The 26827-nt window shown below is 53.2% G+C and overlaps 1 protein-coding gene across 1 annotated transcript in view; it reads right to left on the bottom strand.

The window, feature by feature from the left end:
• KLF13 (KLF transcription factor 13) overlaps positions 1 to 17412 on the bottom strand; it is a 41816-nt gene extending 24404 nt beyond the window's left edge. The window contains exon 1 of the mRNA XM_036878734.2: positions 16039 to 17412. Coding sequence (XP_036734629.2) covers positions 16039 to 16630 — 592 coding nt within the window. The 5' untranslated portion in view covers positions 16631 to 17412. The remainder of the gene's footprint in view (positions 1 to 16038) is intronic.
• Positions 17413 to 26827: the final 9415 nt, after the last annotated feature.

The raw sequence follows: 26827 nt of genomic DNA, 5'->3' as shown, positions 1-26827 counted from the left end.
GCACACACGACACTCGAGACAGAGCTCCCTCTGCACACAGGCTCCCCTGTCTGAGCGCTGGGGATCGTGGGAAGGGTCTGCCTTTGACACTCTTCCTCCACTCAGGAGCAGAATGTGTTTATTCCCTGGCAATGGCCACAAACCTTACTCACAGCACAGGTAAGGCAACAGGGGGAGCTAGGCCTGCCCACCATAAGCAGTTGATGTGATACGCTTTCAGGTAGCTAAAAATATTTGAAGACCTCCCACCAGGTGGGCTGAGCAGATGCCCCAGGTCAGACCTGGGCACAGGCGCCATGCTGTGTGGTCAGTCCTGCGACGGGGAGGGGAGAGGGCGCCCCCCTCATGGCCACAGGGATGGTGCACTGGCCCTGCTCTGCACAGCTGCCTCAGGCTGCAGGAACCCAGAATGGCATCATGGTGGTGGCATCTGGGGCCCAGCCTACCAGCCAGGCAGAGCCCTGCCCATCTAGGGGCCAGACAGCCACAGGAGCAGCTCCCCTCTGGTATTCGTGAGGCCACCTACTCCTTAAACTGACTGAAGCATTCCTTTCATTGGCCACGGGTCCCCTCGCCACATGCCACTGGGCACATAGCAGTTACTCAAGCCAGGCCCCTCAGTCTGGGTTTCTGAGAAGGCACCTGGAGTGCTTTCTGAGAAGGCACCCAAAGGAGGTGGGAGAGCCCCATGAGGCCTGGCTGTGGGTGGGGTGGGAGCACCCTGCCCTGCCTGGAGCGAGGGGAAGGCAGGAGGGCTGGGGATGAGGGCCACAGGACCCCCAGGCCCAGAGCAGAATATGGGGATGGGACACACAGTGTTGGTCTCACAGATACCAAGTCCTCAAGGGACAGAAGAGCCAGCCAGGGCCTGGGCCCTCATGACACTCAAGAAATGAATACAGAAAACCCATGTCCCCACAGCACTGGCATTGTCTGCTGACAGCCCCAAACGAAGCTTTATACCCCTGGCCCAGTGTGTGACACAGGCCAGGCCAGCCCCACCCACACACCCGCCCACCCCAGTGCAGCCCTGGGAGCCGAGCCCCTCTCCGGCTTCCTTCCTTCCCTCTCCACATTACCGAGGTGCAGAGGCAGGACTCACTGCGTGCCGACCGCAGGGCACGTGGGAAGCTCCCAGGAGTGCACAGCAATGAAAGGGGCCACGGCCAAATCCCTCTACCTTTGCTCCTGCCCCTACAGCAGTCTTCCCCGGCTCTCTGCCGTGCTGGAATCCATGAAATTTTGTTGAAAGAAAGGCTCCACTGCTTTAAGGGGGAAAAAAAATCTGCAAAGCCAAGGACCAGGACTCATTCTCAAAATTCTTGGGACAAATTCTATAATGACATTGTCTCATCTGGGGAGGGGGTGTAGAATGACAGCCATTCCTTCCAGAGCTCTTCCTTCTCACCAGGGGAAACAGGCCCCTCAGTCTGCGTTTCTGAGAAGGGGTGACCCCCTGCTCCACTGAGGACCAGGTCCATGACAGTGGGACAAAAGCCACCCCAAAAGGTAAAGGCCACCAGCCAGAGCACGAGGAGCCAAGTTTGGCAAGTACTCGGGCTGCTGTCAGTTCCCACCCTTGGTCCTAGTGCCCCAGCACCCTCCCCAGAACCCCTGCCAGCTGGATGCGCCACTACCCATTTTCAGTCAACCAGGCCTGAAAATGCAGGTGAGGGCTGTGCTAGAAACACTAAGGAGGCCACCCTGCTATTAGTGATGGGGGAAGACCGGGTGCCACCATCCTCTAGCTGCATGCCACTGTCCGGACAGGTCTGCAGGGCACGGTGGAAGCAGCAGGCTCCTCCTCAAGCGGCAGTGATGGGCTACGGATGACCCAGGCCCCAGGCGGTGCTAACCCAAGGTAGCTAGGCAGTGTTGGTGGGTGTTTGCCCAAAGTGGGTGGGGAGCATCTTAGTCTGTTCAGGCTGTAACACAATACCACCAACTGGGAATCCTGCAAACAGCAGACATTTATTTCTCATAGTTCGCAAGTCCAAGATCAAGGCGCCAGCATGGCCCAGGTCTGATGAGAGCCCTCTTCCTGGTTCACAGCCAGCACCTTCTCCCTGTGTCCTCTCATGGAGGGAGGGGCAATGGAGCTCTCTGGAGCCTCCTTTATAAAGGCACTAATCCCATGCACAAGGGTTCCACCCTTAGGACCTAATCGCCTCCCAAAGGCCCTGCTTCCAAATACCATTACACTGGGGGGTTAGGATTTCAACATACGAATTTTGGGAGACACTAAAATTGAGGCCACAGCAGGGAGCATACCCCAGGCCCAAAGTCATATCAGAGAGCCAGCCATTTGTGCCATGACAAGCATCTGGCCTCACACTCTGCTCGGTGCGTTGTCTCACTGGGAGAAAGACACCAAACACACTAGTACACAAAACGCATCCAGAGTTAAAAGTGAGGGCAAGACACTTCCCCAAGGAAGAGACATTAAAGCAGGCGGACCACATGGGGGGCCCTGGAGCTGGGCAACGGCCCCAGAGGAATGACTTGGCCCTCCAGGAAGACTGAGGAGGTGATATCTCCAGCCTTCCCAAGCTGATTCAGGAACCTGGACCGAGAGACCCAATTCTGTGTCGGGAGCCCAAGGCCCCTTTGGGCTGTCTGCTGCAGGCCTTTGCGAGACTCCACCTCCCATGGAGTCCCAGTGGTCCCTAGTTGGAACATCCGAAACCCGGAGAGGATGCCCAGGATCCAGGGCAAGTGCACTTATGATGGGCAGTGTATGTGGAGACCCAGGCCACCACTGGCTGGAGTGCCTTCATGCTCTGGTCCCCACAATGGGATGGACACCCCTCAGGCCTCCTTGCCTCCTCCAAGCACGGGAGCACCCAGAAGGCATCTCCCTCTACTGCTCAAGGCATGGCCTGGGGCAGTGCACGTGCAGAGGCTGAGTGTGCAGGACGCTCTTCAGAGGCTACGCCCATCCAGCCTGAACCCACAGACAGCATGGCCTTTACAAGAAAGCAACATGAAACCATGGTTCCACAGCTGAAAAGACAGCCTCAAGAACATTTTCATACTTCCCTTCAGGAAACAATTCTCATATCTGCAAACAGAATTGCTGACCCAAAAAAGAAAAGGGGAAAAAATATCTATAGATGGCCTAAGCTCATGAAGATATTTACCCCTGCAAACAAGAAGTAATGTGTCTGAAACCAGGGAAGGCCAGGCAAGTTATAAAAATAGCAAATGTAAGCATCGAGTGGGATTCCCTAGCCATGTTCATCTAAGACACTCTGACAGTGGAGACAAGCTCTCTCCCTTCGAAGGGGCCACTTGTGAGTCGTTGGGTGAAACAAGTTTCACTGCAAACAGGATTTCTGTTGTTCTCCAACTAAAGAGGCTGCCAGTTATGAAAACTGTCACGGCAGCGGGGCCTCCAAGCAAATGCTGCACGCCTCTGGAAATCTCACCTGGAGTCACCCAGCAGGATGGCACACCCAGAACTGCTCTGGTGACTGGGTCTTTCCCCTCAAGGCTCCAGTTCAGCTGCTTCTGCTTTTTAGAGTCTGGCCAGGTACAACCAGTTGGTACCTGGGAGGGCCCATTACCTGGTAACAAATGAGGCTCACCTGAGATGGGACTGCCACGCCCTCATATGAGCACAGCCTGCCCCAGCACAGGTCTCCACGGCAACAAGGTGCTCAAGGAACCCCAGATGCACTGCCTTTCTGCAGCAGTTCCTGCTTCATCCTCCCATTACCCATGATGGGCATTTCACAGGCTAGGGAGTGGAGGCTGGGCCACAGCCTGGGCCACACTGACAGCCAGGCTCACCCACATGCACTGCCACAGGACCACTCTAGGCAGCACCTGCTTCCAAAAGGTAGTTCCAAATTGTTTCTTTATAAAAGAGAAGGCAGCAAAAATGTCTTCACATCAGGTGCCTATGAGCAAAACCGCAGTGGGTAAAATTCTGCTCCCACAGATTAAATACAGACACACACGTATACCACACCCACACAGAAACACACCACACTACCACACCCCGCATACACATACATACTACAAATACTTATCACACACACACACACACACATACACACATTTCTCTTTCTCACACACACACATACCTCCTACTGGGTGCCTGGTACACATGCCCTCCTTTCCCCAGAGGTCAGAATGGCCTGATCTGCTTTACAGAACCCAGAACGAGGCCCAACCTGTTCTCACTCCAAAGCTGGGGTCCTCACCAACATTCCATTTTGTCTCTGCTTAAATGACAAAGCATAATCAGACAAAAAGAGCTTTCTCTTATAAAAATAAAATGGTGAGAGGCTCCTAAAAGAGATTCCTAAAACACTACTTACATGGAGTCAAGCTTCTGCTTGGCCAGGACCGGGGAGGTGTAATGAGGTGGGGCTCAAAGTCCAAAGCCCAAATTGTTAGCACTTACAAAGGGCACAGGGGCACTGGCTACTTGACAAAACTTCCATTATGGATTAGTGCTTTGGACTTTCAATACTTTTTAATGCCATTTCAATACATCAAATGAGTTTTTCCTAAACACACTGAAAAAGTAAATTCTTCACACACACACAAAAAGTCAAACTCTGCACATACACCCTGAAGGGTCCCTTGCAAAGGGAAAATGGATGACCAGAAGGCTGCTCAGTGCCCAGGTTAAGAAGGCTGCCCAGCACTTCACAGGAAAATCTGGAAAAGCTGGAAGAAATAGTATGTGAACAAGTAACACCAGGAATCACCCCAAAATAAGTGTCAAAATGTGGACATTTCATTTGGAGTTGTGTTGGTGGGCCCTGCCCCCATGGCAATCACAACAGCCCCTGCTGCAGAGAGAAGCCTTCCACGGGGGTATAAGCATCAGGCTGGCAGTGAGGCCACAGGAGAAAGGAACCCAACAAGTTTCCATGAAACTTAATCAATGAGGCAGTCCTGCTCAACCCAGCAAGTCTTCAGCCTGTCTGTGCCGCGAGAAGGGACCCAGGTGGCCCTGAGTGCCCACAATGAAGAGAGCACCCTGGATACAGGCCTGGGTGTAACTCTGCGGGCAGCTTACAGGACACACCACCTGCCTCAGCTCCGCAAGTGATACAATGGATGAAGCGAGCTTTCTTGTATACTCACCTGGGTTCTCCTCGCTGGGAACAGATGACCCTGTATAAGGTAATTCACATGTGGATGGAGCAGAGAAGCCCCAGGTAAAGGGAAAGGCCTACAGAGGACCTGCTGCCGAGTCTCACCCCCAGCAAGGTGCCCTGGTGACCCACCTGGCCTAGACTCCTCTCCCATGGAGACAACCTGGCATATCTGGCCCAAGCCGCCTACGTGAGCAGTTACGGTTAAACAGTGAACACCAAAGCACCAACTTGTACCAAAGCATAAAACTGGTTCACACCTTGGCCTCCCAAGAATCTGGCATCAGGTGGAAGGAGGATTGCTTGGGCTCAAAAAGACTCACTAGTCTGGCAGATGATGTCTAGAAGCTCCAGTTACGGGGATATGAACACCCTGAGATGAGAGAGGCATCTCCTCCCAATTTCCACAGAACTTAACCTCAAAGTAATACAGTCCTTGGTCACGGTGCCTACGTAGCGTTCCTGGTGCCTGCATGCTAGCCAGAGCTCCCCAGCCCACAGCTGTGCCAGCTGCTGGCAGGGGGGGCCCTTTGTGCCACCCCCGCCTTGCCTCACCAGGGCCTTGCCATAGTTTAAAAGAAAAAAATCAATGAGTCACTGGAAGAAACATTCCTTCTATAAAGGGAATATAAATGTTTATTAAGAAATAAAAGGAACCAGGTCAGGCATTTTGGTATTTTAGTCACTCCAGCTAATTAAAAAAAAAAGAAATCAAACTAGAACCCATCCTAGAAACTTGAGACAATCAGAACTCCTCTTGCCACAAGCACTGCGAGCCCCAGCCCAGCCAGTTGCCAAGGCGACTCAGTGTTTACCTCTCCTTTGGCTGTGTAGGAGGGCGCTGACTGACCAGGAACAGCCTACCAGGCTGGCTCCTCCAACACCCCATGGGAAGGGCTGCCAGGGCGTCCCCAGAAGGCAGGAGGAGGAAGCCACAGCCTCCCCCGCGGGTCTCCAGCACAAAGCAGAGGTGACCCGGGGTTCCAGCTCAGTGGCAGAGCATTTGACTGCAAAGGGGAGGCATCCTCACCATCCTCCTCTGGCCCTAGGGGCCCTTCAGAGCACGCCCACCCGCCCTGAGGGCTGGACACCCCCGAAGGCATGTTAAAACTGTACTTAGATCCTAGGGCAAGGAGGGAGAAGGGAAAGAAGGGAGGGAGGGAGGGAGGGTGGGAAGGGGGAGAAAAAGGAGGAGGAGGACAGGGGATGGGCAGAGGAAGACCCTGAAGGGATGGCACGCCATGCCGCACCCTCAGCTGGGCAGCTAAAGAGCTTCCATTCACCTGGCCACCGCCAAGCTCCTGCACCATGCTGCCAGCCCCAGTGGAAAGGCAGAGGGCAGAATGGCCCAGGAACGCGAGCCCTTCGGCTTGGCTCCAGGGTCCAGGCTCCACCATGAAGGCCAGCCCTGCCTGTGCAGTCACAGCCTAGCACATGCTACTACTTCCTACTGTGCTTTTTGCAGGGCCTCCACTCACCTCTGCGACACTGATGGGGGTTGTGGAGAAACAAATACGACCGCTGCAGCCTGAGCCACCTGGTCAGGCACCTCATGACTGGCCTACTACCAAAGGAACAACCTCCTGCGCTTTGGCAGGCGGCTGACCACATGCGTGCATGCACGCACACACACACCACATAAACATGCATGCACACACATAAATATCTGTTTTGTGCAACCATACACAGTGCCGAATGTGCAGTGGGACAGGCTGAATATGGGAAGGAGTTTAAATACTCGACTCATAATTCAGGGAGATGAAGATCAGGGAAAGGGAAATAAAATGTTTTTCAAAGGCTAAAGTTAGTGAACTTAAGAATGATGCAACTTGTCCAAAGCAAGATGCTAACATGTAATAATACCTGACCCACTGTTAGGGAAGGACAGCTTCAAATCAAAACCTCTAAGAAGCCACGGCTAAATTTCCTACAAGAAGTGAAGGCCTGAGAGCAACTCAGGACAACCACCTTAGTGCTTGCAATACAGCAGAGAGATGCCTACTACCAGGGTGGACTCTTGTCAGCCAGACCTCCAGGGAGTGCACAGATTAAAATGCTGACACTACATTTCATCGTAATAAAAGATGGTGCCCTGCAAAGCTCCTCAGACCCTCTGAGAACTCCCTGATGCCTAAGGCCAAGCAGCAAAGTAATTTTAGAAAACATGACTTGCCATGCAAGCAGCCAAAAGAGGTGCTCTGGAAACTGCCCTGAGAACACAGGGGCACAAGGCACTAGAGTCCCTAATAGACCGCCTCCTCCCACCATACCACCTATGCTCAGACTCAAAAACAGCAGGGAAATCCAGAGTGTGAGGCCACAAGACCTCAGAGGTGGGAGGGAGGGGACCTGTGGACCCAATCTGCACGGCCTAAGTCTTCAGCCAACCCGCCACAGGTCACTCAGCATGCCCAGCGGGAGAGGACCACAGTTGGAGACACAGAGCCACCAGTGCCAGTGGGCAAAGCCAATGGGCCTGCCAGGGGAATAAGGATAATGGGCAGTAAGTCAGGGAAGCAGACCTGCCAGAGGGCAAACTAAAACAACCAAGCCAACTACTGTCACTTGTTACCCAGCTGAGATTAGTATCAGTGACAACTACGTAACTCTCACAGTACCAACCCTCCTTCCTTCCATGAAAACAGCTCCGGGTTTGTTACTGGTAAGAGGCCTGGGACCTACCCCTAGTGCCAACCCCCCAGCTCCCAGACCCTCCCCAATCCCACACAAGGGTTTGAGCAACTCATGCAGCCCCACGGCCCAGGCAAACCATCACTCCACACCAGTGCCATGCCCGAGCCCCTGGGCCTTTGCTCCTGCCTCCTAAAGGGGCATCCTGAGGCTCACCACACCTTTTCTGTTTCCTCTTTTTCCCAATACTTCCTTTTAAGAACCTCTATTCTTGATCTGTCACTCACTTTAGCTTCTACCTCTAGCCCCAAACCAAGTTCCCTTTATCCTTTTTTCTTTTTAGTGAGCATTTAGATCATAAAAGGGTTAAAGGCAAGTAAAAAATCTGAGAAGGAATTTACTGGGGGAGGAAATGCCAGGCCATACTGTAAGTCCTGCACATACTCAAAGAGAATGACCTAAGAGATCTACTTAATGCCCAGGTGTGAGGAGGCCCCATCCCGGGCCCGTCTACCCACCAAGCTGCCCAGCTATCACCCTGCTGACCCCTTCCATGTCTGTGCGATGGCCTGGAGTGGGGAACAAATGTCTGCTGAGCTCCTCTGAGCCCACTTCACCCTCTCCACATTCTCTACCTTCTTTCCACTGGTCTATGTTTGCTAAAGACACGCACATGCCAGAATTCCACCTTTAGAAGCTTGTGAGACACAAGAACGGCACACAGGCACTGAGCTACATGCTCTCTGGAGAGTCATTTTTAATTGGGGCCCCCATTTCTTGCAAAGCTCCTCCATGATGCACTCTGGGGCTCTGATGCCAAGGAGACAAGTTTATGCCTATGCTCAGAGGCCAGGGGTCAGTCACCAATGCAGGGAAGGCCACGCCCCCGTGGCAGCACAGGGACATTGAATCTGAGGCAACAGGCCCCAGCGCTTTTCCCAACAGGTCACTTTGGGACAGACTGGCCAGTGGCCACGGAATATGGCCAAGTTCCTGGTTAGCAAGTGTTTTTATGTGATGAACTTCAAAAAGAGAACAATAAATAGATCCCCTCACCCCCAAAACACATATCAAAATAAAAAACTGTGAAGGTGTACCCTCTGCTCTGTGAGAATGATGTTAGTGAAAAACTATGGACTGATCAAGGCTGCCACGCCTCCCCCACCCGCCAACCACCACCGTATGCATAAAGGACCGGCGGCAAATTGTGATGGGACCCCAGCGTCCTCCTGGGGACCAGGAGGGGGTGGGAGGCACACCAGGGCCAAGGCGATTGAGGAGGAGGGGCCAGCCAGGCAGGTGATCAGCCCCTTTACTACAACTTCATTCCGGCTCCGCCCCGGGAGGTTGTGTCTCCCCCACAAAGCCTGATTTGCATGTAGCTGAACCACAGTGGCTGTGGGGCAGGGGCCGAGCATGGACCCTAAGATCCAAAACTGAACAAATGAACCAGAATCAGATTCTTCAGAATCATGCTCCAGGGCGGGGTGCTCAGTTCAGCCACAACAAACAGGACAGCATCTGTGTGTGAGCGGGCTGTACGTGCAGCCAAAGGGCAGAGCTTCTGGTCGCGTGAGGATTTTTCTGTCTTGAATCAAGTATCTAGTGTCAAATCACTGCCAACGAAGTAAAAAGCGAGGTTCAAGTATCCATCATGTTGATTGTGAGCGGTCGCCAAGACCTTCCAGGCTCGGGGCTCCCACCTGGAAGCGTGACGGTTGCCCCCACCTCCCTTCCCAGTTCTACCACAGCAGCAGCTTCTGAACACTCCAAAATACATTTCCACCTTGATGGGGACCTGGCTTCTTCAGAAAATAATACCATATGGGGCTGGGAAAAGAAATAAAAAGCAGGCTCAGGTGTGTGGACTTAGATCAATATTTTTTTCTGGAAAGCATGTAGAGACCCGCGGGACCTTAACGGTGTCACTGGCTGCAGGCCCCACCCAGGCCTGGGAGACGGGTCACCTGCAGCCACAGAGCAGGGTTCTGATGGGCTGACCAGGAGCACACCCATAAGCCCCTTCTTGAGCTGGCTCTAAATACCATCTGGAAACACTTTCATTCAAGGTAAAAATTAAAGTGTCTTGTCTGTTTGGGGAGGGGAAGACCTAAGACTTGGCTGAGTTGTTCTTGGACTTTAAAAAGACTTCCAACAGCAGAACCCAGAAACCCAGCACTTGCCCAGCCAATGAAGTTGGAAGATGAAGCAGCAACCTACCAGGTAGCTGCAAGAAAGGGGGTTGAAAAAAGGTAAACAGATGCCACGCCTGCCCCAGCATGACACCTGGCTATGCTGGTAGCACCCTGGCCCTCCAAAAAAGCCAGGGGTTACTTATTAGTTATCAAAAGGAGAATGTCATTTATTGTGAAGAATCGCGGCAGACGCCACCTTAACCATGTGATCCAGCAACAGGTCAACCCAGCATCCCCTGTGCCTGCTGTGGTGTGTGCAGGTGCCCAATATCACCTGTGTCCTACTTTTGACCTGGATCGAACCATGAGGAAACAATCCAGACTGTGGGGTGTTCTACAAGACAACTGGCCTGGATCCCTAAAATGCCAATCCAACAAAAGACCAAGAGATGGGAGATTATCTCAAAGGAAACTAAGGAGAAAAGATAAGAAAGGCAGTGTGGGATTAAGTGGGACCCAGGGCCTACTTGGGATATCTGGGAAATCACTAGGGAAACTGAATATGGACTGTATGTTAGATGACATGTAACATTTAAATAGAGAGGAGAGGCAGGGAAGGGAGAAAATATAGTATGTAAAGAGATAAGTTGGAGAATGGAAAGGATAAATAACTGTGACAAGATATTAACTGATGAATCTAGGAGACGAGTACATGAGTGTTCACTGTACCATTTAACATTTCAGAAGTAGTAAGAATTTGTAGAAGAATCAGCATGCTGGGGACACACAGGCTTCTAATATCAGGAGGCCCTGCTCACCTGCAACATGGTCCAGACGAGAGTGGTAGTCAAGCACAGTGGGTAGACCTGAACTCAGAAGTGGGGCTGCCTGGGCACAAACCCCAGGGATGGGCATTTTTCTTAACCAATCTGAGCCCGGGTGACCTTCTTTGAAAATCAGTGATAATAATGCCTATTTCACAGAGTCCTTGTAGAGATTAAATAGCTTACCAGAAAAGAATGCAAACAGAACAATGCCTGACCCCTAACAAGCTGTGTGGAAATAGAGGAAGTATTAGATACAACTGAGAGCTAAGCGTATCATTCTACAAGTTTTCATTTTAAAAACTATTTTAACTGCTTTCTTAAAGCACAAACAAGACCCACGTTAACAATGCCCTAACACCACAAGATCACTGTCATAAAGGTCAGTTATGGAATATTCAGCACACCCTCCACAAACAGCCCTGCATATGTTCTAGTGCTGTTTGGTTTTGCGGAGTTTCTTGAGTTATATATTCAAATATATACATATATATATGTACATACATACATATTAATAACCTGTCTGTTTATTCCCTTCCTTGCTTGTAGCTGTTATCAATGTATCTCACCCTTCACCTTTTCATTTGCTTTGTCTAGGAACCAGATGGCCAACTGGATTCAGAGTAAAATCAGAGCGATTAGGCTCTAAGAGTGTGCACTTCCACATGCTCCTGTCAATGAGTGTACTTCATAGCAGCTACTCTGATGGGGCAGGGTGCCCACCTCCGTTATGTTCCAGAGATTTGAAGCATTGCACACAGGGCCTCTGGTTAAGTAAAGCCTGGTCCTGTCATCTTGCTCACATGGGAGGGCCTCCAGCCCTCTTCCAGCCAGGGGAGGGAGGGGTGCAAATGACATCCCAGCAGCCCCTGCCCAGCACCCACCACACCAGAAGGCACAGCACACACACCTAACTACAGCAGGGGCAGAGCCTCACCCAGACCAGGCCACAGGGTAAGCTGAGGGAAAGAGCAGGAGAGATGGTCATGAGGCATAAGAGTGCTGTTTTGAATGTTCTCAATATGATCTCACACGTGCAAAAGGAGAACTGGGAGAAATTTAAAAAAGAAAAAGCAGGGTAGCAACACAGCAGAACTTCAGCAGCAGGGAGACTGTGAAAGCCTATTTCCTTTAAGAACATAATGTATCTTTTAAGTCAACATAGTTACTCCACAATACATTTAAATGCTGCCTACACTGCTGTCAATACCACCACCAGGTCTCAATCCTATAGAAACACTAGCTCCTCTGCACCAAGACATATACCAGAGTCCAGAGTTTGTAACACTAAACACAGCAAAAGCACTATGGCTGTCTTTTCAACAGGGGGAGGCTAAATAAGTGATGGTATAGCCACACCTCGGGAGTACCATGCAGCCAAGGAAAAGAATGAAGGTGCCTCATTAAACACACACACAGAACAAAAGCCTAAGGTAGAAACTGTTTGGTAGAATCCTACATATGTGTTTTTTAAATGTCTATGCATATACACATGCATGCATACCTACAAATCCATTAAAGGGGTCTGGAAAGACACATACCATTGGGTGTGTAATACAGGGTAACACTGGTTAGCTGGGGAGGGGAAGACTTGTGCATTCTGTCCACATACTTCTGTTTGTAGTTTTGCAACCAGACCCACTGGCAGTTTGGGACTGTGCAGAAGCAGGGATGGGAGCCACCAGCCTGGATGTGCCCCAGACAAAATGCTGGCCCTCTGCCAACCTGCTTTTGCCCTGGGTCAAGAAGATCCCAGCCACTCACCATCCAATCTGACAGGAGATCCCAGCCACTCACCCTCCACTCTCAAGGAAACCGCACAAGGGAACACCTGCAAGGGGTCCAGGCAAGCAATGTGCCTGAAAACCATGCTCTAAAGTCAGAGGTCATGATGCAGGAGGAGACCTAAATACCTTGCCCTAAGACTCTCATTCATAACCAAATCCCTTGTTCAGTGGGTAAAGATAAATTCTGAACTATCCCCACCCACGTTATCACATGAAATGGCTGAGGGAATGCAATTTTATTCCCCATCCCACCCCAAACAGGCCAGGCAGACTGCCAATGTCCCTTGGGGTCTGCAGGAGGGAGGGCTGTGCACAGCCCAGTGCCCGCCTCTCTGGCTGGGCCCCCAGAGCTACTGAGATGGGCCTAGCCCAGGCAGCATGTAAGGAGATGTTTTGGTTCCCAATGCTGGAGGGGAAACAGTGCACAGAGGTGTCTGAAAATAATTCTTTGTGGGAACAAATAGGTAGGAATGCATTCAGGGTATATCTGCCAAGAAAGACTGAGAGGCCATTGCACCAGTGACCTGCCAAGCTCCACCATTTAGGACACAAGCAGGAATTGCCAGATGAAGGGCCTGGTCAGCTCAGGGGGCCTTCTGAGGGCCCTAGGCCTTTTCTTCTGCAGCCTTTGAATTTTCACATCAAAGCCCCTCAGCCTCCAAGTAAATCTGCTCCTGGTCTTGCTACTCCCAAAAGTGAGTCTTAACCAATTGCCCAGATCTGGGCTGAGAAGTTCTGATCAGCCAAATAGTAAGTGGCTTGAGCTGTAAAAATGTTTTTGTCTTTGTTTTATCATGCATTTGCTGTTAACAACAATTACCTAATGTGACAGGGTATATCAGTTCCCAGGATGGCTATTAGGGGATGGGAGTGGGGAACCACACTGCCTCACAACTAACCAGGACAGGGAGAGCTCTACAGTCAGCTGGTGGGGGTATCAGAGCAGAGCCAGGGAAGGCAAGGTTGCCCCAGAGTCAAGGCTGACCCCTGTGCCTCCCCAAGGGTTTTCATACACATAGCCTTGTTTACCTTCCAAGTGGTCAGGGGTGAAATCACCAAACTGTAGGGAGGTCTGGGGACCCTTTCCAGGTCATAGAGCAAGCTGCCGACTGCCTTTTTAGCTAAAGTGGTTTTGATATTCACTCCCCCTTCCAAGAAATCACTATTGGGGGTGGGGGGGTTTCCTACAGAAGTAGAAGGCCTAACATGACCTGGGCCACAGCCTGCAGAGACCCCCAGAATGCTGCTGGGATCTCACAAACCAAACCACAAGTCATCTCAGAGCCAAGGCCTGCCACTCAGGTCTTCCCAGAGTGGCCCAGCCTCTAGGAACTCCAGTTACTTATGTTCTGCACACCTGGACTTGGGCTGCAAATGGGCTTCCTGGAGGTGTCCTCTGCCTGAGGTTGAACCAGACTTCCTCTAGACACAGTTCTTGGTCACCTGAGGAACCATGTAACCTGTAGTGCTCAGCCAAACGTAGCATCTGGAACCTGGACATCTACATCTCCCGTGGCCCCAAGGGAAGGAACCCTGTACACTCCTGAGTTGGAGGTCAATCCACCCTGGAGATGGGAACCAGGGTTTCTGTACCCCTGGAGAGCAGAGCCAGAACCCCGAGAATAAATAGGGCACACAGCAGGCAGTGCTGGTTCCATCATCTTTGCCCACCTTGGGTTTCCTGGCACCCCAGAGGAAATGGTTTCCACTCCATTGCTAGAGGCCAGGGTCCCCAGCACCCCTGACCCAATCCTCTAGCCAAGAGGCTGGCTCAGGGTCACTAGAGCCTGGATCAGGGGGCGAGGCAACACAGAAGCCATCCCCCAGCTGAGGTCTCCTCTGGGGCCGGCCCCACCCATAATGGTGAGCCCGTTTGTCTGCCAGCCCCTCCGCAATTTGCATACATTGTGCTGCCAGGTGGAAGGCGACAATGAAACTGGCTGCGGAAAAATTTCCAATCGTTAAATCCCCTGCCCTGTACGGGGCCTTGCTCCCCAATGAAGTCCTCAAGCCGAGCCACACCCCATACGCTGCCCCCGCCCCCGTACTCAGGGTCCAAACCGGTACCGAACCCAGCTTGGTCCCGCCCCCACAGCTACACCCACCATTGCAGTTCAGTTACCAAGAACCAACACCCCTACACTACTAACTCCACCCCGCATCAGGGACCACACACCCTTAATTGTGACTCAGAATGCCTAGAAAGAACCCCGCCTTCACCCTCGATCACCACCTGCCACGCGGTTTGGACCTGCCACAGCATGGGACCAGAAATGCGGCAGCGGCCTCCAAGGGGAAGGTTGTCTGAGATCCAACGGCCTTGACACCTGCAAACCTCGACCGCTCAGTTCCAAATTTACCAGGAGAAAGGGGCCTTTCTGCTCTAAGGTCTTGACGCCTGCGTTTTTTTAAATCAGCTTCTAAACTACATTACAAATGAGAAGTCTAAACCTTTAGTAACTTGAAAAGAGCGTTAAGTATATGGGTTTTTAACCTGCTCCACATGTGCAAGAATAGTGTCACAAAAAAGTTCGCGTGAGCTCCGGGGAAATACACAATTTTTTAAACCAAACGGGGAGAGAAAGATTGCCATCCATTAAAATGTTTCCACCTTTGTGTTTGGAAAAAAAAAAAAAACCCACTGATGACTCAACTACAAGGTCCGGGGCCCGCAAGACAGGAACTGCTGCCCTGGGGTCGGGGGGATGGCAGCGATCCACTCAGACCGCCCGCCCCCGCGCAGGTGCCGCCGCCCGCATCCGGCCTTTGGCAGGTGAGAGTGGGGCCGGGAAGAGGCGGCGCAGATCGCCTGGCAAGGGGGGCAGGCGCTCCTTTCAGGAGCAGCGCCGTGGGGTGAGAAGCCCCTTGAGCAGGGCGCGCCCCCGCCGGCCGGATGGGTGGGGCTCCCACAAAGAGCCCAGGGAGGGAAACCCGGACAGCCCCCTCCGTCGGCCGTCGCCGGCTCGGGTTTCGAATTAGACCTTAGGGCGCTGGAAAAATTACAGGGAAGAAGAGAGCGAAGAATGTGCCGAGGAGCTGAAAGGAGCTCTGTCCCCGCGTGAACTTCGCCCGCCGCTCGCCCGGGGCGGGCCGGCCCCTCCTCCCTCGAGCGCGCGCCCCGGCGGGGGTGGGGCCGCGGCGAAGACAGCCCCCCCGCGGCTGCCGGGCGCCCGCGCTGCGCAGCACCCCAAACGTACCCTGCGGTCCCCACCCAGTTGGCTAGCACCTGCGCGCACCGCCCCCAGCCCGAGCGGGGTCTCAGCCCCCAGTCCCGGATGACGACATCCGCCCCCGCGGCCCCGCCCGAGCGCGCCCGAGGAGGGGGCGTGCCCCGCGGGGGCGCGGTCGCCGGGCGGGCGCCGGCTCCCAGCGCCGGGATCCGCCTCGCCCTCCGAACGGAGCCGAACGCAGGACCGAGTGGCCGGGGAAGGGGTGAGGCCCCGACCTTTCCAGCCCGACCGCACCTCGGGCTCGCGGCTCCGGGGGCGTGGCCGGACGGCTCGCGCGGACCCCCTTCCGCGCTGGGCGCCCGGGCCGCCGCACTGACCTGTGTGAGTTCTCAGGTGCGCCTTGAGGTGCGAGGATTTCCCGTAAACTTTCTCACAGCCCGCGTAGTGGCACTTGTGCTTTCTCTGCGGGGACTCGAGGTCGGCGCGACTTCGGCCCCGCCGGCCTCTTTGTCTGAAGCCGGGCTCGCCGCTCCCCGAGGGCCCCGGCTCTCGGTCGGGCTCCAGCCCTGCCTCCGGCTCGGGGTCGGGCTCGCTCCACGCGGGACTGAGGGGCACGGCCGCTACGCCTTCGCCTCCGGGGGAAGCGGGCTCGGGAGCGGGTGGAGGTGCAGGCGGCAGGCGGCAGGGGGTCCTCGCCTTCCGGGCTGCCGCGCCCTCTCTGCGCTCCACCGCGGCCGGCGCTGGAGCTTGCTGGTTGAGGTCCGCCAGGATCCGCGCCACCACGAAGAGCGAGGCGCTGTCCTTGCCGTCGCGACGCTCCTCGACACGGGGCAGCGTGGCAGCAACAGCGGCGGCCGCGCCCTCGGGTCCGGGCTCCGGCCCCTCCCGCGGCCCGTGCACGACCGCGCGGCTCGACATGGACACGAGGCACTCAGCGGCGAAGTGGTCCACATAGGCGGCGGCTGCCATGCTGCGGACTCCGGCCACCCGGCAGGCGGCTCTGGTCGGCGCTGCGAGTCGTCAGCGGTGCATCCGCACCCACGGCCTCGGGAGAGCTGTGGGGGGCGGGTGCGCGGCGCGCCCTCACCGCGGGCTGGGCTGGGCGCGCAGCCGCCTCTGCCGTCACCCGCGCGACTCCGCGTCCGCGAGACGCCCGCCCAGCCGGGCACCGAAGAGTGAGTGCATGGGGGGCGCGGACAGTGGGGTTCCCGCCTGGCGTCAGGCGCGGCCTGTCCTATGGATGCCGAGCGGCGACGTTAGGGACAACCGCGCCAAGTTGCGGCCGCAGCCTCCCCGCGCATTGTGGCAGGCGGGACAGCAGCCGTGCGCGCCGCGGCTCGGTGTGGGCGGCCCGGCCCCCGGGGGTGGGCGGGGCCGGGGCCACATCTGGACCCGACGTCAGCCCCCAGCCACATCCTGGCGGCGCAGGTTACTGGCGGTGGCGGCCGCGGAGAGCGGCGCTCACGGAGGGGGCGGGGACCCCGGAACGCGAGCCGGCCGCGCGCCCGCGCCTAGTGATGGGGCGTGGCCGAGAGCAGGGGTGGGCGCCATTGGCCGGTAGATACGAGGCTGGCCCAATCCCGAAAATAGGCGGTGCCTATCCAGCCTCGGGACCTGCGCTCGCCAATGGGGGTGCCCCCTTGTCCGACTCGAGGAGGAGCGGATATTTGAGCCGGGAGTCGGGCACGCGGACGCATGACGTCCGAGGGCGGTGAACCGCTCCCCGGCCCTCCCCCCCACCGCTGCCGGAGCCCCGTGGGGCATTTTCCTCCCTGAGCTTTTGTATGGTGACTGCCTGCAGCCCTGGCGTAGAGGCGAGCGCTCGGGAAGGCTTCTCTTTGTCGGTGCCAGGGTGGGTGAGCCTCAGCGGGGCTCAGCTCCCCTAGTCTTTTTCTTCCAGAGCGACGCTTGCAAGGCGAGGAGGCGTGTCCGCTCTGGCCCGGCTCTGAGCTGCTGGCTTCGCCGAGGGTGCCACACAACACCCTCCGCACCCCACCGCTGCCGAGCTCCCGGTGGCCGCACCCCGAGACTCAGGCCGCTCGCCCTCTTCACGCTCTTCTGCTGCTGAGCTCCAGCCCTCCGTGCAGCCCGGCCAGGAGCGAGGTCACGGGTGGGGCGAGGTCTCCCCCCCGCACCAGGGACCAGGAACTCCCGGGATCGGTCCCGGACGGCCGGGGATCCCAAGCGGTCCGCGCTGCCCTTGAGCCCAGGTCAGCCGGAGCCGGACAGGCCGTAGGCTGGTGGGTAACCTGGCAGCGTGGGTGTCTTGCCCACCGCGTCCTGTGGTTGGCGGAGTGAACTACGTGCCTGGTCTGCCGGCGCCGCTGTTCAGGGAACGAAGGGCCCCCTCCTCCTCCTCCCCGCCCCAGGCCTTCTGCCAACTTCTCTAGGCTGCCCTTGTCCCACCCCGGTCGGAGAGGCTTCAAACGCCACCAACTGCGAGGACCCCGCCCACGGCGCCCCACCTACCCTGGCTGGGCCTCCCAGAGGAAACGCTCGGCCGCTCCCGGTCGGGCTTTCTCCTTGCCCTGGCCCTGCTAACTTGCCCTTGACCCTCACCGGCGCCCTGACCCTCACCCCCTCGGCCTTGCCATTCTTCTCCAGGCCTAGGCCATCACCGGAGAGGCCAGTGCATAACTTCCTAAGTGCGTCGGAAAGCAGCGCAGTAAGCCTCTTTCCGGACCCTTGCCGACAGCCCGACACAGAGAAATTAGGTCGGCTGGGTCTGCAGCCCCTGGTTCATTTGCCTTAATGGACCTTCGAACGGGTCAGCCACCCATGTGGTGAGCCTGGAGAGTGACGGCAGGCGGAACACTGGACCCATGTGGACCTAAAAGAGGGGTGGGTGAGGCAAAGTTATTTATTCTATGCACAAAATTAGGAGCATCCATTTCTCACCAAATTTATCTGGGGCCTGGGCAGAAAAAATTTCTTTTTCCAGGTAACCTAGGAGGAACTGAGATAGGCATTCTGGGTTGCATGTTATGGTGAGCTGTGAATTGGCGTGGACTTTTGCGCGCCCTGGGTATCTAACTAAAACGTTAAAGTTTCCTCTCACTCATCAAGTTGGTGCCCCTTTGGAAGTCTACACACACAGTGTGATTATTTGGAGTGGGTTCTGTATGGGCCAGCTGGGTCACGTCCCTCTAAGAGGGTTTGTTCTAGGCAGGAAGAAATCCTTCCAGACAGATTGTGTTGATGACATTTAAGAGATTTGTGTTCTGACCAAATGATGATTCAGAATGTTCCTCCAGTCCCACCACGTGTCACAACCAGTAACTCTCATCAAGAATGGAGCTGGCCCTACAATGACTAGCCACACCCCCTCCCCAACCTTCCCAAGCCAGTGGGATTCTGCCTAGTGTTCAAGGTACTACATCTGCCTGCTTTCTTTATGATCCCTGCTGGGACACACCAGCCTGCGCACACACTGGCAGACCCCCTAGCAGTGTGCACTGTTCTAGGCATAGGGCAACGGCCATGGACTAGGCACCTGCCCTGGGTGAGAGGACTACACCCTGGGTCAAGGATTCTCTGCACTGACATATACCCCACTCCAGTCCAAAGCCCAAAACGGTCCACAGGCTTCCCTGGAAGTGCAGCCTCCATGAGGGTTTCACCTATGCCCCTGTGTTTCGGTGATTGTTCAGGAAGCCTCAGTGCCCCGCATCCTTTATCCCCACCCCACGTTTTCCTTGCTAAGTGGAATTTTGACAGAGGTGGTTTATGTATGCATAAGGGTGGGGTGTGGATCAGCCGTCAGGTGGAACAGAATAAACGAGAGCAAGGCAGGGATGATCAGGTGAGAGCAAGTGGATGGAGATGTGAGTGGAAGGTAAGGAGGCAAAGTCCGAAAAGGTGGCTGATTTTCTGGTATAGGTGGTGGATTGACAGTATCTGTTGACTAATTTCTGGAGCCTCCTAAAACAACAGTAAGTTTGTATATTGTAAAGCACAAATCAGCAAGGATGGAGAAGGCAAGGGAGGAAATAACAGCAATGCAATTTTGGAAGCTAAAAGGCTTAGCAGAAATGAAAAAATGAAATCCTGAAAAGATAGCCAGGAAACAAGGCCCAGAACAATCTCCATGAAATCTCTACAAGGATCACAAATGGATGGCACCAGGCACCTCTGGACTTGGCTGTGAATGGAGAGCTAAAATAATAATTGGTTGAAAGTCTGGTTGAGAAAGGCTCAGATGCCCAGAGTCCCTCCCCAGTTCTATGGAAACAAAACAAAAGACAGGATGTTTATGATCTGAAGAAGGTGAAAGGGAGCATCTGGGGTTGTGAGATACCAAACACAATTAAGGGCAGAGGTACCATAACAGGTGTACGGGGTTAAATGAACATACAGATATTGGATGCTGAGACCACCTCCAAACTCCCTTTCTGGGATTTTAGAATGCAGGCAGCCAGGAGAATGGAAGGGTCTTTCCTGGGGCATCAGACCAGGCAAAGGGGAACACCTAAACCTTTTGACATCTGTGGTTGTTCAATTAAGCTGGTTCACCCTGGAGTGAAGGCCACAGTTTAATGACCCTGTGCATGTGTACAGAGCTTCTAATCAGCCTTTCACAGGCAGCCAAAGCTGACCTGGCATCTCAGGAAAGCGTGTATCATGAAATGTAAAGCCCTAAGATATTTTTTTAAAGGAATTTGGAGGAAACAGGCTGTAGAGAAAAGAACACATCAACCTAACTTTCAATAATATCAGAGAAATTGAAGAAGATAGTGCAACCCATAAGGGGAGGATACATATAAAGAAACATCCAGAAAACAAACAAGAAGAGTTCTTGGAAATTTAAAATACAGTCGCAGAAATGAAAAAAAAAAGCCTCAAGAAGAGGGAGTGGAAGATAAAGTTGAGGAAACTTTTATGAAAGAAGAACAAAAAAAGAACCCCCAAAATGGGAAATAGAGAAAAAGTAAAAATGAGAGGACCATCCAGAAAGCCCGTTGATTAAGTAACAGGAACCCTCAAAGAGTGGTCAGAGAAAACATGCGGGTTGGGGATCATCAATGAATTAATCCAAGAAAAGCCTCCACTACAGAAGAATGTGTTGCAAGGGCCCAGCACAATGGGAAAAGATAGACCTCCTCCCAGGCACGTCATTGTTGAAGTCCAACAAAATAGGGACAGATTCCTGACATTACAAGCAGGTCACATATAGAAGCTGCTCATCAACCCATGCTGTGCTGTGAGCTTCTCCACAGCAAAAAAGCAGAAGTTAGAAGGCAGGGGGGAAATCTAAAAGAAAATTATTTTCCCGTTAGCACCCAGCCAAAATATAAACCAAGTATTTTTAGATGCATGAGGTCTCAAAAAATTTACCTCCCATGCATCCTTCCTCATGGTAGGAAGCTACCAGAGGTAATGCTGCCAAAATGAAGTCAGCCATGAAAGAGGGAGACATGTGATCCAGGAAACAGACATTCATCACAGGAGGGAGAGGCACAGAGGGCCAGCAGGCCCGGCTAGAGCATGTCAGAAGGACACATCTTCAGGAGATGAAATGGATAAAATCACTATCAGTCAGGAGAGGCTGGGCCATGCTATAGCACAAACCTGCAAATCTCAAAGGTTTATTTCTGGCCACACCATGAGTCCATAGTGAGGCGCCTGGGTTGATGGAGCAGCTTCTATCTAGAACAGGAAGGCCACCACGGCAGAAGGAGAGCAAGTGCATCAGACCCAGGGATGTCACTCATTCTTTCCTGCACACAAATTTTGCCCTCCCCGAGGGGGCCTCACCCACTCACATAAACCTTTAAAATCTGAATCTAAAGGCCCAGAGATAGAGAAATCAGAGATCGGAAGATGGCAGGGCTTTGAGGCGAGAGAGATTCTGCAGTGGCCAGCTCCAGGACTCTGTGGGGGGCTGAGTGGTTTCTTTATGTGTGTGGCTCACATGGCTGGCTTATGTGCTTCTCCCTGGGCTGGAGATCTAGGACCTAAAGGTAAGTTCTCTGCACCACCACCCCCATTCCCAGTCCACTCAGTCCCAATACACAGTAGTAGAAAGGGACAGAATAACACAACAGCCCAATACAGAAAGGGGAGGAGTGGGAGCTATCCAGCAGACAGTGTCCCTAGCAATCCTGAAATCTTGTAGGGCAAATACTGCCCCCCTGTCCTGGGGTGAGAGTGTTCCTTGTATAGTGCCAGTCCTGTCCCCTGAAAAGGCCTGACCACCCTACTCTTCTATGGGGCCTTGCTTCACCCTTAGGGTGGGGGATTTTGGGGGCTCTTCCTTTGCCATCCTCCTCCTTGGCTGCAATGGGGAGGGGATGGCATTGAGACTGTATCCTCCTTGGGGGTTGGGCATCCCCCAGCCCACTTCTGGCCTATAGAAGTTCAGAGATTAAGGGTTATCTTAAATTCCAGCTACAAACTTTATGAATCCTTCTACATGCTGCTTTGGCACTAACTCATTTCTCAAAAAGTTGTGTCATTTCTTAGCTGATCTGTTTGATTCCAGTTAGTTTCATTGTCAGTAACCACTCTCACAGCATTTTTCAAGACATGCTTCTCAGCTGCAGTTTCTTTGAGCCTCTTGGTCTTTCATGGTAGAGAAACACCCTTATATCTCTTTTTTCTACACTTTCTGAGTTATCACAGGTGACAATTTACCAAGTATTCTGTCATTGGATATATGACAGCTATCGTTCCAGCCTCCTCAGTTTTCTCACTGACTGTTCATCAGCTTTTAAGCCAGTGCCACATTTATTGTTTTCTGTTGCAGCAATGACAGCCACTCCTGGTTACCACTCTCTGTATCAGTCAGGAGCAGTTATGCTACAGTAACAAATAGTTCCAAAAATTCAGTGGCTCCCAGTGCCAAAAGTTTAATTCTCCATACATCCAAAGTTGGTTGGGGATTCTGCTTTGTGACATGATCACCCTCACCTCAACACCCAGATAGATGGAGCAGCCACACTCCAGAACATTCTCCATGGCCAAGGGAAGAAGTACGTGCTGGGTGGTCTTGCACTAGTAGTTACATGCTTGGCACAGAAATGACAAAGACCACAGGGAGCCATGGGCAGACCCACGAGGTCCTCGGAAAGCAAGGAGCCAAGCTATTCAGTGAAACACTAATGGTTTCCATAAAACTCCCTGTGATTTTCAAGGATATTGAGAAAACTGGCAAAGAGTTTGGAGTTGAGTTAATGGTAAAGAGCAAAGTAAGTGAATAGAAGACAAGAGCTCCAAAGAAAACACAAGGAGGATCCATTGCAGTTGGCCCCTTGGCTCAGTTGCGGAAGGTGTTTTTCATAAAGGTAATGGCAAACATGAAGCATTAGTCTAATGAACTGTTCTACATTGCTCTGATGGGGGATTGGGGCTCTCTGAGGAGGATGCGTGAGGGGGTGGGAGGAAAGGGAGCTAAGTCCACACCTACATATGGTGTGATAAATGACAGCACCCTAAATTGAAAGCCCAAGAGGCCGCAATTTGATTATACTGTGTTAGGTAGAATTCTAAGGTGGCCCCAACATTCTGTCCATGGCCTACATACATCTTCTCTCATTTAGTCAAACACTCTCTAGGTGTTTCTGAGAAGGGATTTGCAGATGTGATTAGGGTCCTGCATCAGCTGACCTTAAGATGGAGAGGTTATCTGGTGGGTCTGACCCAATCACATGAGCCTCTCATCTGGGCCTGGGAGTCAGTGATGGGAGGTCAGAGAGATTGGAAGCATGACAGAGATTTGAGGTGGCAGAGACTTTCTGTTGCTGCCTTTGAAGATGGAGGGGGCCACATGGCAAGGAAAATAGGTGGCTGAGAGAATGGCCTCCAGCTGACAGCCAGCTATACCTGGGGACCTCAGCCCTATAACCACAAAGAACAGAATCCTGCCACAACCCCATGAGCTCAGAAGAGGGCCTGACCTCCAGAGAGAGAACATGGCCTGGGCAATACCTTGATTTTAGCCTCATGAAAACCTGAGCAGAAAACCCAGCTGCACCATGCCCAGACTTTTGACCTATAGAACCAGCAGGTCATAAATGGGTGTTTTAAGCCACCAAGCTTGAGACTATTTGTTATGCAGCAATAGAAAATAATGCACATGTTGTTTGAGTCATGGAAATAATCAGGTTAAAGAGGAATCTGAGAATCTGCTGCCGAGATGTTTCTCACTCACACACCTGGCACTGTGGTGGGGATCACCCGCTGGGCCAGGGCAGAACCAGGTGGGAGCTGGCCACTTCTTACTACCTCGTTTTGGAAGTCATAAAGTTTCCTTTCCACTGTACTCTATGGGTTGAAGCAGTCAACAGAAGCCATATTCACTGGGAGGGAAACAGTGCAAAACGTGTATCAAAATATGTGTAGCCATAAAAAAAACTGCAACGATATTTAAAACTGTCTTGCAATATTGCAACAACTTCTGTCTTGAAGCACGAGCTCCTGTTCGGCTGGCCAGCTGCCTGAGCTGATCTGAGGTTCCTGGGATTCCAGGTCCCTCCTTGCTTGCACTGCAGGCCTCCCCAAGAACAAGGCTGCCCCTGTGCCATCTAGACCTTCTATGTCATTGGCACACAGTGGGCTGCTGTAGGTAGAACCGCATGCGCATATCTGGGATGAACCTGCATTTGGCTGCTCACTTGGCGCTCTTTCTGGGCTGCCATCCGGGAGTCAAGCTGTTTCAGTGTGGGATTCCTGCATCATGGCACGTAGGTGGATAAAGGTCTTCAATGAGGGACTTTAAGGAAACAACAGGATGTGGCTGAAGAACCCCACCTCCCACCCCGTTCACTGGACACCTGTTTACTGGGGGTCTGCATACCCAGAGGCACTGGGCACAGAGGGGAGGTAGTGTGGTGCCCTGTCCACTGACTGCCACAGGGCTGGCCCAGAGCCAGGGGCATCTCGCCCCTCTTGGAGAGGAGGTTTTGAAGGGCCTGCCTAATGGTCACCCAACAGACCTGACACTGACCACTCAAAGGGCCTTAGCAGTTTCCAGTGGGAACTATTTCTGGATTTGCAGGACACGGCTCCTGATCAGAGACGGCGGCCTCTTGGCTGCTCCCCTTTTACCTGTAATGTGGCTAAAATGGATTCATTTTCAACTTCTCCGTTCCTTTTCCTTGGGGGAAAACATTTCTTTTTTCCTGGTATATCAATAGCTCTGGTTGTGTGGCTCTCTGCTTTACATACCAAATCCAAATACTAAATACCAAACCAGAGAGCTCCAGTTCAAAGAGGCTGGAGTGGAAAGAACCGACTCGAGCTGCACTTTGAAAATCAATTTGTTTAACTATAAAATTAGGCTTAGGTATGGTTCATTTTTTTTCTCCACTCAGGGTCAACTGGAGCAAAGCCTACTTCCAAAATGGTTCACTCACATGGCAAATCCACTGGGGACTCAGCCTGGGCTGTGGGGTTTGGGTCCCTGGCTCCTCTCCAAGCAGGCCTCTCCGTGGGCTGCTCAGGCTTCCCCACAGCATGGTGGGCTGGCTTCCCAAAGATGAGTGTCCCAAGGGACAGAGGTGGTCATTCACAGCATTTTTGTGACCTGGCATCCAGAAGTCACATAGCCACACTTCCGCCATACTCTCTACGGATTGGGGTTGTCACAAAGGCCCACTCAGTTTCAAGGGGCGGAGATGTGGTCTTTACCTCTTGATGGTTGCCTCACCTGAGGGTTTCAGCCCCAGGCAGGTTCACTGAGGATTCACTGAGAGCAAGAAATGACAAAGGAACCTGTATTTGGTTCTTGGGGTAAAGGGTTTATACTCAGCTTTATTTTCACAGCAGTAGGTCAAGCACTAGAATCACATCTGCATCCAGCAGTCTGCAGGTCTGTAATCCAGCTCCATCTCTGCTTCTGCCCAGAGCACTGGGCAGAGCTCTTTACGTAGTGACTCAGTCAACAGCAGCTCATTGCCAGTGTGTGTGGCATTAGCCTAGGAGTAGGCCAATTGCATCATCAAGTAGTTTAGGGTCAGAGGAGGATTCTGGCCATAGGAACTTCCATTTTCCCCACAATGGGGAAGTAGCAAAGTTTTAGAAGAGCGTGTGGGATGGGAGGTATTATTCTGGCCTTCTTTAGGAAATACAACCTAGAGTTTTATGCTACTGAGAGTGAGCATGCTCAAGGCCTTCCCATGCTGAGGCTGGATGGTGTCTGATTGTAACGCAGTTCACAGGGACACTGGGGAGGCCTCAAATGTCACAGCTCCATCTCCCTTCCTTCCAGGAAACCAAATTACTTTTAGCAAAAAGGAATATCTTTTCTTTTTAAAGATAAGCTATAATTTCATAAGTGCTAAGGCAAGATAAGTCTCCTGGACAGAAGCATGTTCAGAGTGGAATCTGGACCTGGCAGGGGAGAGATTTCTGTGGTTCCAGAGTCAGCTCCTAACATCACACCCAAGGCCACTTCCCATGGCAATGCTGAGAGTGACCCCCATCCAGAGCCTTGCTGCACCCTAGATAGGTCACCCAAGGACCCCTGCAGGGGGAAAAAACTAAAGTTACTGACTCACCCAGCCTCCCTTTCAAGTGGGCATGCCTTGTGAGTACGTTTGGGCCAATGGGATCCAAGGAGACCATGGAGATGTGAGGTCCAAGGAACCCCACACAGGGAGAGGTGAGCCCCTATTGCCTTCCACTCTCCCTGAACCCACCTTTCAGGACTCAGAGCCTCACTGGAGCTTCAGGACCCGCCGGGAGGGCTGAGGAGCCCACACACACCTACCCTGCTGCCCACCACTGGGTTGCTTTTAAGAGAGAGAAAAAGAAGCTCCATCTTCCTGAGGCAGGCTGCGCCGGGTTTTCTGGAGTGCACAGACTCTCTTGGTGTGATGCCTTCAGTAGTGAGCGGATAGTAGGCAAAACCCTGAGGGCTTGGGGGCCCCCCATGGGAGCTTCTGGAGGGACAAGTCTCGGGGAAGGATGACAATCAGATGCCAGGCAGAGAACCACCTAGCCATCCTCTGGGAGCCCTGGCAGGTGACAGCCTGCAGGCAGGTGTCTCTCCTTCCTTCTGCAGACACTGTGGCCACTCTTCTCCACTTGCTTTGCACCTGGGCTCTCCCCATTCCCTGCTCTGCTTTTCACAGTAGTCTCCAGGCAGCTCGGCTTCAGCACCCTCTGATGACCCTCTGAGTCTCCAGGGCAGACTCCCAGGAAGAAATCTGGGGGACATATGGGCAG

This window comes from Manis pentadactyla, chromosome 18 (genome assembly GCF_030020395.1).
Source record: "Manis pentadactyla isolate mManPen7 chromosome 18, mManPen7.hap1, whole genome shotgun sequence".
NCBI lineage: Eukaryota > Metazoa > Chordata > Mammalia > Pholidota > Manidae > Manis > Manis pentadactyla.
This window is presented reverse-complemented; position numbering and strand designations above follow the sequence as displayed.